Source organism: Leopardus geoffroyi, chromosome B4 (genome assembly GCF_018350155.1).
Source record: "Leopardus geoffroyi isolate Oge1 chromosome B4, O.geoffroyi_Oge1_pat1.0, whole genome shotgun sequence".
NCBI classification, from domain to species: domain Eukaryota; kingdom Metazoa; phylum Chordata; class Mammalia; order Carnivora; family Felidae; genus Leopardus; species Leopardus geoffroyi.
In genome coordinates, this window is record NC_059341.1 from 139,560,745 (window position 1) to 139,573,613 (window position 12,869).

The 12,869-nt window shown below is 62.0% G+C and overlaps 1 protein-coding gene across 11 annotated transcripts in view; it reads left to right on the plus strand.

The window, feature by feature from the left end:
- TBC1D22A (TBC1 domain family member 22A) overlaps positions 1-12,869 on the plus strand; it is a 325,287-nt gene that overhangs the window by 21,637 nt on the left and 290,781 nt on the right. For 5 of the 11 annotated variants that reach the window (XM_045464835.1, XM_045464837.1, XM_045464843.1 and 2 more), the window contains exons 2-4: positions 439-495; positions 1,294-1,622; positions 7,074-7,250. In XM_045464835.1, the coding sequence (XP_045320791.1) occupies positions 439-495; positions 1,294-1,622; positions 7,074-7,250 (563 nt within the window). The remainder of the gene's footprint in view (positions 1-438; positions 496-1,293; positions 1,623-7,073; positions 7,251-12,869) is intronic. The other 6 variants (XM_045464836.1, XM_045464838.1, XM_045464844.1 and 3 more) reach the window with 2 other exon arrangements.

Below are 12,869 nucleotides of genomic sequence, written 5' to 3' on the forward strand. Positions count from 1 at the left end.
AAAAAACTACATTTATCTTCTCTTTGTAATTCTGCGTTTTGTCTTTAGACAGAGTGGTACCAGGTGAGAATTTCCAGATGGGCATTTGGTCATCAGGGCTAAGTCCTGCCGGTGGCACCCGGCCGGAGAGCAGAGGCTGCCGGAGCTTTGGGAGTAGCCCCCAGCCCTCCGTGGCCTCGTCACCGGTGCTGCCTGGGGCCCCGGGCCGAGGCCCATTTGCAGGGTGGGCTGAATGCCCCGTTGTTTGTGCGTGTGGGCTTGTGTGGCACCATTCGTCCCTCCCGGGCGGGCCCTTGGGACCCGTGGCAGCTGATGGAGAGTTGCTGCCCTCAGGCTCGTATGTGGGTTGCTGGGAACCGGTCCTTTTCCTGAGTCAGTGGTGGGCTCTTGGGGAAGCGGAAGAGAAGCTAATCGGTCTCCCTTCTCTTTTTTAAACAGCATCCAGCATGTGTATGGCGCCCAGCACCCCCCCTTCGACCCACTGTTACATGGCACGTAAGTGAGGCCTGGACTCAGGCTGCTTTAGGCACGCTCTTGGGCGCCGTGGTGACCCTCCGGCCCCCTGGGATTCCTGAGGGGGAGGCGAGCGGCCTTCCCTTACGCAGACATGTGTCGAGGCCTTGCACGGCCCGTCCTCTGGAGGAAGGCAGACTTGGAGGCCCGGCCCGAGGTGGGGGAGCCTGTGCGGGAGAGCCCGGGGCTGGCACCCCCTGAGCTGGTGGGGGAGGGCCTGGCTCACGGTGGTGGGTTTACTTCCTCGCCCTTGGCCGCACTCTGCGCGGTCACCCGGGGCCTGCTGTGCCCCTGTGTCTGGGCTCTGCCCCAGAGGCATGCGAGAGGCATTGTGGCCCCGCAGGACCGCGCTGTCCTTGTTTAAGGACCTTGTGGAAGCTGTGCTCTCTCCAGGTCCGCGTACCAGAGGCCTGTGTTCTGTGGACAGCCCCCCTGGGAGGTTGCAGGCACGGGCCAGTGGGAGGTTTGGGGAGCAGGTCTGAGTGTCCTTACTGTGCATTGCTGCGTTTGCTCCCAAATCGGTTCCGTACGAGGGCTGAGGCTGCTCAGCGTGACTGGCCCTCGAAAGCCTCTCCTTCCTGCCGCTAAATCCTTACGAGTCTTCTTCTGGATGCTTCTTTGGATCGTATTTGCTTTTACCCTCAGCTTTACCCTTAGCTCAGCTGAAGTGGAACGCTCATGTGTGCTCTGTCCCACCGGGGAGCTCCTTCCTGACGGGATCTGGGGGGGATCCTCTCGGGCCTCCGGGAGGACAAGCAAAGACCTGCCTTTACTTCGCAGCCTGCTCAAGGCCACGCCCAAGGTGCCCACCACACCGGTGAAGGCCAGGAGGACCAGCACCTTCCAGGAGTTTGAGAGCAACACCAGCGACGCCTGGGACGCCAGCGAAGACGACGATGAGCTCCTGGCCATGGCGGCCGAGAGCCTGAACACCGAGGTGGTCATGGAGACGGCCAACCGCGTCCTGCGCAACCACAGCCAGCGGCAGGAGCGCCGCCGGCCGCCCGAGCCTCCCGCGGTGCCGAGCAGTGACCTCCGGCTGGTGAAGTCCGTCAGCGAGAGCCACACGTCCTGTCCTGCAGGTGGGATGGGGGCACCGAGCAGACGGGGTGCGTTTCTGAGAGAGAAGGGGCCGGAGTCCTCTCCCTGTGGGAGATTAGGCGGGTTCTGTTCTGGGTGTGGCAGCAGCTCCCTGAGTGCCCGCGGTGGACTTTTCTTTGCCCTCCCAGCTGAGCGCTTCTCTCCTCCAAGTGCGGGGGCCAGCTTTTGTGGCTTTTGTGGCTGGTCGTGGGAGACATAGCTAGTGCAAGGCCCCGGGGGACCCCGTCTCCCTCCTAAGTGCCCCCCGGTTGTTCCGGGGGTGACATTTCCAGCCGAGGGGCCAGGCTGCTTACACGTTCAGAGCCTGCACCTCTATCGGCAGCTTCCAGTGATCCCCTGCCCCGGGTCAGGTACACATGGGGGTGGGGCTGGGGTGGGGTCCGGGGTTTGGAGTGGTGAGTTCAGGTTATAAACTGAAGGATGGGATCAGCGTGTGTCTGGTACCCTGTGCCTGGCTCTCCGTGGCCTTTCTCGAGATTGCTGTTGTTACTGTGGTTCTTTTTGTTTTTGGGGGCCTGTGGTGTAAGACAGCAGGTATTTGACGAGCTTCTGGGATGGGTCAGGCACTGCTCTCAGGGCTTGGGGGCCCCCAGGGGAGTCCTTGCCCTGGAGCGCGTTCTGGCGAGGGGGACGGACACCGACCTACGCATGATGGGCAAGGAGGCACGGAGTGTGCGGGGAGGTGACTAGAGCCAAAGGTCAAAATAGAGGCGGGCACGGTCGTGAGAGCAGGCAGGACCCTGGGGCGGAATCACAGGTGAGGCCTCGGGGCGCCTTTCTGAGAAGGTGAAGGAGGGAGGCGTGGGCACGGGCAGCAGAGGGGCCAGTGCGACCACACCCTCACTGGCTCCTCCTCCCAGGCTTGTCCCCGTATGTTGGTGAGGGCGGCCTCAGGTTTCCCTTCCCGCACACCCGGAGCTGGTGTCCGTACCTGGTCTGTCTTCAGAAACCCTTCCCATGGGTTGATTAACTTTTGAGATGCCACAAGTCTCCTTAGCTGAGAGTGTGGTGATCAGTTTGCATATTGGAATCTAAACTATTTTTTTCTAAAATACAGTGAACTTCAAAGTATTTGAGCCTGAACATGAAAGTCCGGGTAGGGCTTCCACAAGTGGGTTGGGACTCCCTGTGACCGATGGACCGTCCCTGTGCGCCCTCAGCCTGCGTGCGTTGACCGGCTCGTGCATACGCACCACCCCCCCATGCGCACTGACCGCCCCCTGCGCTGACTGCCCCCCCACTAACCCCCCCTGCACTGACCGCCTCTGCACTGACCGCCCCCGCACTGACCACCTCCTGCATTGCCTACCCCCTGCACTGACTGCCCCCTACGTGCTGACCACCCTCTGCACTGACTGCCCCCTGCACTGACCTCCCCTGCGTGCTGACCGCCCCCCATACTAACCGCCCCTGCACTAACCGCCCCTGCACTCACTGTCCCTGCACTGACCACCCCCTGCACTGACCACCTCCTGCACTGACTGCCTCCTACGTGCTGACCACCCCCTGCACTGACTGCCCCCTGCCTTCTGACCGTCCCCCCGCGCACCCTCAGCCTACGCACCTCTTCCTGTTGGCAGGCACCCCGTGCTCCTCTGCCCTTTGCTGTGCTGATGCGAGCCATTGAGGCATCTTCTCACGTCTCAGGGGCCTGGGTAGAGCCTCTGTAATACCCGCCGTCCGAGCAGTTGCTGGAGGGGGCCTCAGCACCCCAGAGATGTGGAGCCGGTGTTGGTCAGTGGGGTGGCTGTAGTGAGAATCCCATAGACCAGATGGAGTATGAACAGAGTTCTGGAGGCTGGAAGTCTGAGATCAGGCCGCCAACATGGTTGGATCCTGGCGAAGGCCCTCTTTGGGTGCGGACGGCGGTATCCCCGCGTGGGGGGGACCAGAGGGGGAGACCCACTGTCTCGTGACTCTTACGAGAGCGCTAATGACACCGTGGGAACCCCAGCCTCCTGACCTCCTCTAAACCCGATCACCTCCCAGAGGCCCTTCTTCCTGACACCATCCCGTCGGGGGGCAGGACTTCAATGTATGAACTTCGGGGTGCAGAGCATTCAGCCTGTGGCCACGTGCACGGTTGGGTCCAGCCAGGGTGGGGGGCCTTGGTGTGGCCGCCTCCTGTAAAAGCCAGGTGGAGGGTGCTCCTGGCGGCTCGTGCTGGGGGAGGGGGCCGATAACTGCAACTGCCCCCCGCCTCCCCCTGCCTGGGAGTGCAACGTCTTTCCTTTGTCTGCTCTGGGTGAGCACCCCCGTGTCACGATAGCAGCCGGCATTCGTGGACTGTCCGCCATGGCCATGTGGCAAGGCCTGTGGCGGGCCCTCATCATGGGCGGACCCCGGCAGACTCTGCAGCCGCTCTAGGAGCGAGTTTACTGGGGAGGCACGGAGAAGTCACACGGCTTGCCCGGAGTGGCGGTCTGCGTGGTGTGGCACAGGGCTCAAGCCCCCGGCGTCTGACTCCAGAGCCTGCCGCCAGCCGCCGGCCTCGCTGCCTAGGGTGGGGCCTGTCCACCGGCGAGTCCAGCCCCAGGGGACTTTGCTGGTTGTGGCATCTGGGGCAGGGAGTGGCTGCTCCTGGCGTGGAGTGGGCGGAGACCAGGGCTGGCTGCACCACCCCCCCCCCCGTCCCCCGCACCCATGCGCAGTGCCGAGGTGGCCCCTTAGGGAGCTGACCCCCCCGGGGGGCTGGCAGTGGCGGGCAGAACCCATGGGCCTGTGTTCAGTCCCCTTGGTGGCCCGTTTGTCGTCGGGATGGCTCACTCTGTGTCCGTGCCAAGATGGACACGTCAGTGTTCGTTCCTGCTCGACCGGGCCCGGCGCGGAGGTGTCGACTGGCACCTGGTGGGAGTCTAGTGGGGAGACGCGAGGAGGTGAGTCTTGCACCCCCGCGAGCGGGACGGGGCCTCAGAGCGGTGGATGGGACCCAGAAGCACCCGGGTGTAGAAGTCCCAGGTTTGTCTTGTTGAGGAGGGCCGGGGCATATCATGGAAGGTTTCAGAGAGGAGGTGAGATCCATAGGGTTTCCGGGAGGGTGAGGCTCCGGGCTCGGGCGGGGAGGTGCCGGGTCGGCCGGCTTCCCTGTGGGGTCACGTCCGTCTTCACGCTTCATCTGTATGCTTTGCGGGTTCCCCAGAGGGCAGGGACCACGTCCCACTCCCTTTGTTTCCCCTTGCTGTACCGGCTCATTCCATAAATGTTGCTGAGGTACACGGGGCTGTCCTCGGGGCCTGGTGACCACGTGCTGTCCCTGCCTCCACACCCCGCCCCACCCTCGTCCCTGCATGGGCCACACGGCCGCTGTTCAGGTGAGGGACCTGTGAATTCCACGTGACGAGAGTGTGCCTGGCGCGGTGCTGTGCCGTTGGGAAAGCCCGGGACGCTGCATTCCACAGGGCGTGGTCTGCTTGGAGCGCTCTTTGTCCTTGCCACGGCCAGCGTTCGTGTCGGGCGCCTGTGCCTTTACGGCGCGTCACTGTGGGGCGCGCACGTCACCTGCTCAGTGTCTGCCCCTGAGAGACGGCGGCCTGAAAATTCAGTGCTGTGCCGCGTGGCGCTCTCAGGCTGGCCTTCCGGTGCCTGTTCTTGACCTCTAGGCCGTCCTGCCTTCCTGAGCAAACGCCTGAGAGATCTAGGCCTGCAGTCAGGTGCGCTTGCTTGATTTAGGCTGCCGCTGGCTTCGTGGCAAGGTGCGTGTCTGCCGGGAAGGGGGCACGGCCAGGTGAGGTCTGTGTCGGTCGCTGACCGTGACTGAGCTGCGAGCGGGTAGTGGGTGGGCACTGACTGGTGAGGGTTAGACCCACTCTGAGGGGCCCCGGAGGGGGGAGGCCGACGTGTTTTCCACTCACAGCAGCAGGGAGACCTGGCTGTCAGCCTGCCGGCTTCCTGGGGGGACCTGCTGTCGCTGTGCCTTCCAGACCCCACCTGCCCCATCGTAGAGTGACCAGATGTGTGCTCCGTGCAGGAGTCAGTGGTCCTCACGTATCCTCAATGTGGGGCTTGAACTCAAGAACTGTGAGATCGTGACCTGAGCCGAAATCAAGAACCGGACACTTAACCGACCGAGCCACCCAGGTGCCCCTTGTCACGTGTCCTCATAAATCGCACTGATCCTGTCCGATCGCAGAGGAGTGAGATCAGCACGCTTAGTTCTGCGATAGAAGGGGGACTGTTCTTTCTGCCCGTTGTTTTTCCTAAAGAATCATGACAAGTGGCTCGGTGATAGATTCTGAGGGTGGTGGTGTTGTGGGGGGGGGGGGCGGTCTGAACATCCCGCCACTACCCTCCCCGTTCCCTCCCCCTGCAGAGCCTTCCCCGAGGTGGGCCAGCGGGACGCCTCCTGCAGGTGAGGGGTCAGCCCTGAGGAGGGGCCGGGAGGTGCTCTCACCATGACGCCCACTTCTGTAGGCTTTTCTGGAAGCCCGACTGGGCCAGACTCTGCCCAGAGGCCGTGGGCCGCCTTGCTGCCCTGTGGCCTGAGGGTTTCTGTGTGAAGCCTTCCCCATCTGGGTTTTTAGGGTGACGGGTCCACTCTGCCGACGGGAGGGACGGTGGGGGTCCTCCAGCCGCTGCCAGCAGCCGGCACGCACGCTTCACGTGTCTGTCCCTGGCCCCATTTCATTTCCTGGAGCTTATTTATCCCTCCGCTTTAAATCTCATTTTTGGAAGGTGTGAACCCTCGATGGTATTTCGACCTGGGGGTGTGCACCCGTCACTGCCATTTGCTCGTGGGCCCCTGTTGGTCCCGGTGGCTCTTTGTGAGTGGCCTGTTGGGCCTTGGGCTCTCTCCTGTGGCTGTTCCCGGTCCTGGCTTGCTGGGTTTCGTGCACTGTTTCACCTCGGTCCTGTGCGTCCAGTCGCGGGGTCGCTGGGCCTTCGCGCGTGGTGGTAGGTCCTCTGGGTGAGGGCCGGGCAGGCCCGCAGCCGCTGCCCCTCCCCTACGTGCGGTGGGCTCTTGCTTCCTGAGCGTTCTCTCGGTGAGGGTCCCTGCCCCACCTCCCCCATGGGGCATGGGGAGATCTTGTTCCCCTCCACGTGTGACTCGGTGGTTTCCTTCCGTGCTCAGGCCCGGGGGACCCTCATCCTTGCTCGGTGTCAACAGGTCCTCGGGCGGTGTCGCCTGGTACGCCTGACAGGCCTGCTTTGGAGGACCCTGACCGTCGGTCTGCCCTGAGGCGGGTTTTCTGGGCATCTCCATTTTGCCTTTCCGTGGGGCGTGTCTGTGTTACCGGTGAGGTGGCCGGGCTTCGTGGGTGTCCTCTAGTTTCATTTCGTTGCCCAAGAAACCCGGGTCTGCACTGCCCGGTGACGGGAGGAAGGGACAGCGGTGACACAGTGGCGCTCACCGAGGGAAAGTGGCACAGGTGGGGCCTTCTTCGTGGGGAATGGCCGCTGGGGCGTCCGGGAGGCCGTCCTCACCCCCTGCGCGCGCGCACTCTCTCTCTGTCTCTCTGCAGAAAGTGCCAGCGACACCGCCCCTTTGCAGAGGTCCCAGTCTCTGCCGCACTCGGTGACCGTCGCACTTGGCGGGACGTCAGACCCCAGCACCCTCAGCAGCTCAGCGTTAAGTGAAAGAGAGGCCTCGCGGCTCGACAAGTTCAAGCAACTTCTGGCCGGTCCCAACACGGACCTCGGTAAGTCCGCCGCTGGTGGAGGGCGCGTGGCTGTGCCGCGTTCTGGGGTTACCTCGTGAGGGCGTCTGTTTGTGTTGTCCTGCCAGCGAGTCCCGAGGAGGAGAGTCGTTTGTCCTTGTGCTTTACTTTAGACGCGTTTCGGTAACTTGCTCCCAGTGCGGTTGATCTGGGATTTTCTGTCCTTTCTCCTTTGTGCCCCCATGGAGCTCCTTCGGCTTTTGGAGCCGCTCTCATTTGCTCCGCAGGACCAGCCAGGTTGACGTCCCTGCTCTTCATAGGGTTCATGGGGCGCAGGGCTGGTGACCGGTGTCCTGACTGCTGCTGATTTCGCACCTTCCTCTGGGGGCTCAGGGTCGGTGTGGTGTGTGATAGGCCGTGAGTGCTCGCGGGGTGGGGGAGGGGAGGAGGAGCCAAGGCAGGGCTTGGGGGGCAGGCCAGCAGGGGACAGTGCAGTCCCAGCCTGGTTCCCAGGGGCCATGGGAGCCGCGTGGGGGCCATGGGAGCCGCACGGGCTCTGAGGCACGCGCTTGCCTTGAAACCTCTCTGCTGGAGTTCACTTGCCTGCCGCCTGCGAGCTTTCCTTTGTACGTCTCGTCTCTGTGGAGTGTCCCTCCGCGTGGGGCGTCTCGCTGGATGCGGGCGCTCTCCGGAAGGCGGGATGTGGCCACCGTCATGAGATGGCTCCTAGCTGGGCAGGTGCCAGGGTGGCTGGCCCCGGGGCTGGCGCGCCGAGGCGGGCGGCGTCCCACTCGGCCAGCAGGTGGCGCACGAGGCACGCGGCTGGGCTGCAGGGCCTGGGGGAGGCCGGGTGGGCGGAGCCTGGAAGCTGAGCGGCCCTGTCCACCAAGGTGCTCCCCTCTGCGTGCAGAAGGGTTGTTCCCCTGCACACAGAAGGGTTGTGTGCTCATTCTGTGGATGGCTTTGTGCGTGCACGTGTCACACATTCACGCAGCACCGAAGAGCGTGCGGCGGAATGCCCGCCTCCCCCCACCTCCTCTGCCTGCCAACTTCTGGGCGTCGTCTTCCAGACACGGTGGAGGCACGTGATGTTTTACACTTGCTATTTTCATGTGATTTCAGATTTACAAAAAAGTTGCAAGAGCGTTCCAGACGACACCCACGTTAATGCCCCCGTCGTTTGCATTTTGCCCCTTTTCGTTCTGTGTGTGTGTGTGTATGCGCGTTTTTCCCGAACTTTGGCGTTTGAGTCTGTTGGATGCATCGCATCCCTTTCCTCCTGAGAACGTCTGTCTCTGCGTGTTTTCCAAGCGCAGAGACTCTGGGCGTAACCACAGCACTGTTGCCAGAGTCGGGACATCGCACGTCGATACGGCGCTCTTATCTCCGCCACGGCCCACGTTCACATCGTGCCTGTCGTCTCGGCGATGCGCTGGCTGTCTTCTTCCTCGTCCCTCACCTCTGGCGGCCTGGGGCAGCGTCCCAGCCTCGCGCCGCGTCCCCGGGTGTCGGTGTTTTGGAAGAGGGCAGGCCCGCTCTTCCGTGGTGTCCGCCAGCGTGGCTTGTCTCGTTTCTGCGGGTGAGATTCGGGCCCGTCGCTGGCAGGAAGGTCGCCTAAGAGGTTTGTGGTCTCGTCGCCATGGCAGGAGGCCACCACTGGCTTGTCCCAAGTGGATGAGTCCCGTCCGGTCACTTGGTTAAGATGGCGTCTGTCCGTTCCACTGCTGGAAAGTTCCTCTTTTCCTTTGCTAATTCAGAAGTAATTTCTAGAGAGAGACTTTGGTGTCCACGCATTTGCACGACCAGTTTTCCTCCTCCACACGCGTGGTAATGCCGCTCTGCCCACGCCTTTGGGCTTCACAGTGTATTTCCTGCGCTCGTGCTGACGGAGCGCCCGGCCTGTGCTCTGCTGTGTGGCCTGCCTATCTGCGGTGCCTCGGGACTCGTCACTGTGCCTCGTCACTGCTGTTACTACAGTGGGCGTGGGGACAGCCTATCAGACCCCACGCTAATGACCGGGCCACTCATAGAGCATCCCAGGTGTGGGTGCGGCAGAGGGGAGCCTGGCAGCTGGGCGGCCGGGGTCTAGCCCACCAGGGGGTGTCAGGTGGACCTGGGGCGAAGGAGTCCGCTCTCAGGGTTTGAGGTATACCTTAGCCACTCGCTTTTCTAGCCCGCCAGCACAGCTGTGCCCCGGAGGCGGTGCGGGGAGGTCGAGTCACGGAGGGAGGGTAGGGATGCTGAGGACACCGCTCTCCGGCCCCTGGAGGGAGCGAGCCTGGCCCTGCCCCCGCTGTCCCCGTCGGTCCTCCCCGTGGCGCTGGCGGGGCCGGGTGTGCAGATCCGGGGGACGATGCGTGCGCGGTGCCGGAGAGCGCGCCCGCACAGGATGGACGCCGACCGGTGTGGTCAGTGCCTTGTTCTGGTTCGTTTGCCTTGGCCCGTCTCCCTTTAACTTGATTTTCCGGGCACTGACGTACGTGGTCACTGTGTGGTCACTGACGAGTCAGGGTGGTTTGCTCATGTCCCCCGGTTGAGTTCAGCGGTCTCTAATAGCAGGCGGCGAGGAGGTGGTCGGTGAAGACGAGCTAGGTCTGACGGGAGGTGCGGCTCTGGTTCAGGATCGGGGGCCCCGTCAGGCTTCTCACGGACATGGTCACGGACGCGGCTTGGGGAAACCAAAGTCCTACTTAGGAACAAAGCGGTCACGGCCTGTCAGCAGAGGGGCCGCGTACGGGCAGGATGAAAGGTTAACATGTACAAATGAGATTCTTTTGTTGGGCTGGTGGTCTTTGGAGCCTTTTCTCTCTTCAGCCTGCTAGTTGAGTATTAAATCCAGCACCAAGAAGCTGAAACCAAAGCTTTCAAATTTAAACAATTACCGGATTCGTGTGTCGCGGCAGGAGAAAACACAGCCAGCGAATTGCCTGTTTTTATAAGGCATTTAAGATGGCTTTGGAAGACAGTGGAATATATTATCTTCACATTACATAAAAGACATAAGTGGCAAATATTTGCCAATGTTGGAGAAGCAAATCACTGATGTGAGAAGTGCCCACAGAAATGATTCTACCTGCTGAATGTCATTTCGTCGGCGGAGAGCTGTTTCTCTTTGTTTAGCTTGTGCTCGGTTATGAGCCTGGGGATGAAAGTAGCAAATAGAACTTAACAGCTCATTCTGCTCTTAGCATTGACTCAATATTTACTTGTGCAAAAGGCTGCCTGCTTTGAAGCCCGAGAAAATGACACTTGGAGACATTCATTTTCATCGCGTGCGGCTGCGTGGGAGTGGGATCGGGCCGTGTGCAAAACACGCGGGTCCCGAGGCCCGCGGAGCCAGCGCCTCCCAGGCGTGGGGCCTTGAGGTCAAGGGTGTGAGGCGCCCGGCCCTGGCACTCCGGGTGTTCAGACGCGACTAGAGAAGGAGCGAGGCCGGGTGCACGGACTCGTGGTAGTTCCGAGTGAGCACTGAGGCTGGCTCGAGGCTGGCGAGCATCCGAGTAGAAGGAGGCAGGGAGGCGAGGCGGCTGTTGGGAGGAGGGGGTCTGTGGAGCTGTTCATCCCAGAAGCGAGACTTGGAGTTAGCTGTCCCCACAGTGCCTGGGGCTGGAGGACAGTCCTGCGGGGCCGTGATGGCGGGACGAGGCAGTTCAGCCCCAGCGTCAGGCCCTGACTGCATGACTGGAGAAACGAGGTCCACCCTGCGGGGTCTGGTGACCAGGAGGTCATTTACGTGAAGTGCCCGCATAGTTCACTCGCTCTTGGTGTGGGCGCTGGGCAGAAACAGGGAGCCAGACCCCCTGGGCCCCGTTCTCCAGGAGCTGACATCCCCGTGTGAGGAGACAGGAAGGCGGGCACACACACACACACATTCAGGGCTCTGGAAACTACCAGAAGGTGCTAAGTGCACGTGGAGAACAAAACTGCCGAGGTAAAGGCTGGGTGCTGCTGGAGATGAGCGGCCAGCAAAGACCCTTGGGAACAGGCACTTTTGTTTCTTCATTTCTTTATTTAAAAGTTTCCTTATTTATTTTGAGAGAGAGAGAGAGAGAGAGAGAGAGAGAGAGAGAGAGAGAGATAGCCAGCCGGGGAGGGGCACAGAAAGAGGGGAGAGAGAGAATTCCAAGCTGTCAGCACGGAGCCTGACATGGGGCTCGAACTCACAAACTGCAAGATCATGACCTGAGCCGAAATCAAGAGTTGGACACTTAAACAACTGAGCCCCCCAGGTGCCCCCGGAATAGGCACCTTTAAGGGAAGGTCGATTTGAAGGTGGGGAGGGGTCTTCCAGGGGCAGCCAGCTGCGGGACAGGGCACCCAAGCCCTGAGGCCCAGGGCCTGGTGGGGGAGGGCTGGGAGGGGGACAGAGGCCAACAAGCAGGAAGGGGCAGGTCCCGAGGGTGCCGAAGGCACAAAGGAGGAGCTCAGCATGAAGCCTCTGGAAGGTTTTGAACCAGGGGATCAAAGCTTGGCACGGGGCATCTGAAATTTCTTCCATGGAAGATTTCCAGGCAGGGTGTCGCCAGCGGCCTGGGGCTGCGGGTGGGTCCTTGGGCAGCCACTTGGGAGTGTGGAGGGGTAGGGAAGAGATCAGGGTAGGCCGAGGCCGTGGGCTGGGGGTGCCGCAGGGCTGGCGGAGGGGGGTGCTGGCGCCTGGTTGGTCGTGAAGCCAGGTAGACTGGGGAGCGAGGGAGGCCCAGACCGTTACGGTGGGAGCCTACGGCTGTAGGAGGGGGTGGCTGGTACACACAGAGACGCGTTGTTTCACTGGGGACACAGAATCAGGTGCTCATGAAACAGAGCCAGGGAGAGCAGTGTGTCCAAGTAACTGCCCACGTGCTGCCGTTTTGGGTGCTTTCTCTGTGCTGGTGCAGCGCTCTGTGCGCGTATCCGTACGTGTGGACGTTCCCCGGCTGGCGCCCCGTGCGTGCGTCTGTATGTGGGGACGGTCCGTGGCTAGTGCTCTGTATTCCTCCACGGGGATGGTCCCTGGCTTGGCAATAGTTCAGTTGACTGTTTCCAGACTTTACGATGGTGCCAAAGCGATGCGCATCCAGTGGAAGTTGTACTTGGAATTTTGAGTTTGATCTTTTCCTGGGCTAGCGATCCGTGGTACGCTCCTCTCGTGATGCTGGGCAGCGGCCACGGCTCCCATCAGCCTCTCGATCGCGAGGGTCAACGGTGGTCCACCGACGACCGTTCTGTCCCTCACTTTCTGCACGGTGTTCGAGCAGTTACACGAGACAGTCAGCGCCCTGCTGTGGACTGGGCTTTGCGTTGGCTGGTTCTATCTCGCCGTAGGCTGATGTGAGCAGCCGAGCACGTTAAGGTGGGCCGGCTAAGCGGTGGTGCTCGGCAGATTAGAGCATTGAATGCAGAGACGAGTCAGAATGTGTGGCAGTGGCCCCGACCCCGACGTGCCGGCTTTCTGCTCTGGGCGGGTCTGGCCCTGTTTTGCAGCTGAGGAGGTTGAGACTTGGGTGCAGCAGGCAGGCCCCGGGGCCCTACGGTGAGGTTCCGGGGGTGGGAGCCGGTCCCGATGCAGGCTCCCCCCGCACTTATTTCCGGTTAGCGTGGCTGCCGGCCTTCTCGGTGCTCTTCAGAGGCCTGAGGGAGAGGGGCCTTTTCATTCCCCAGGGCCTCCTCAGAGAGCCTGGGGCA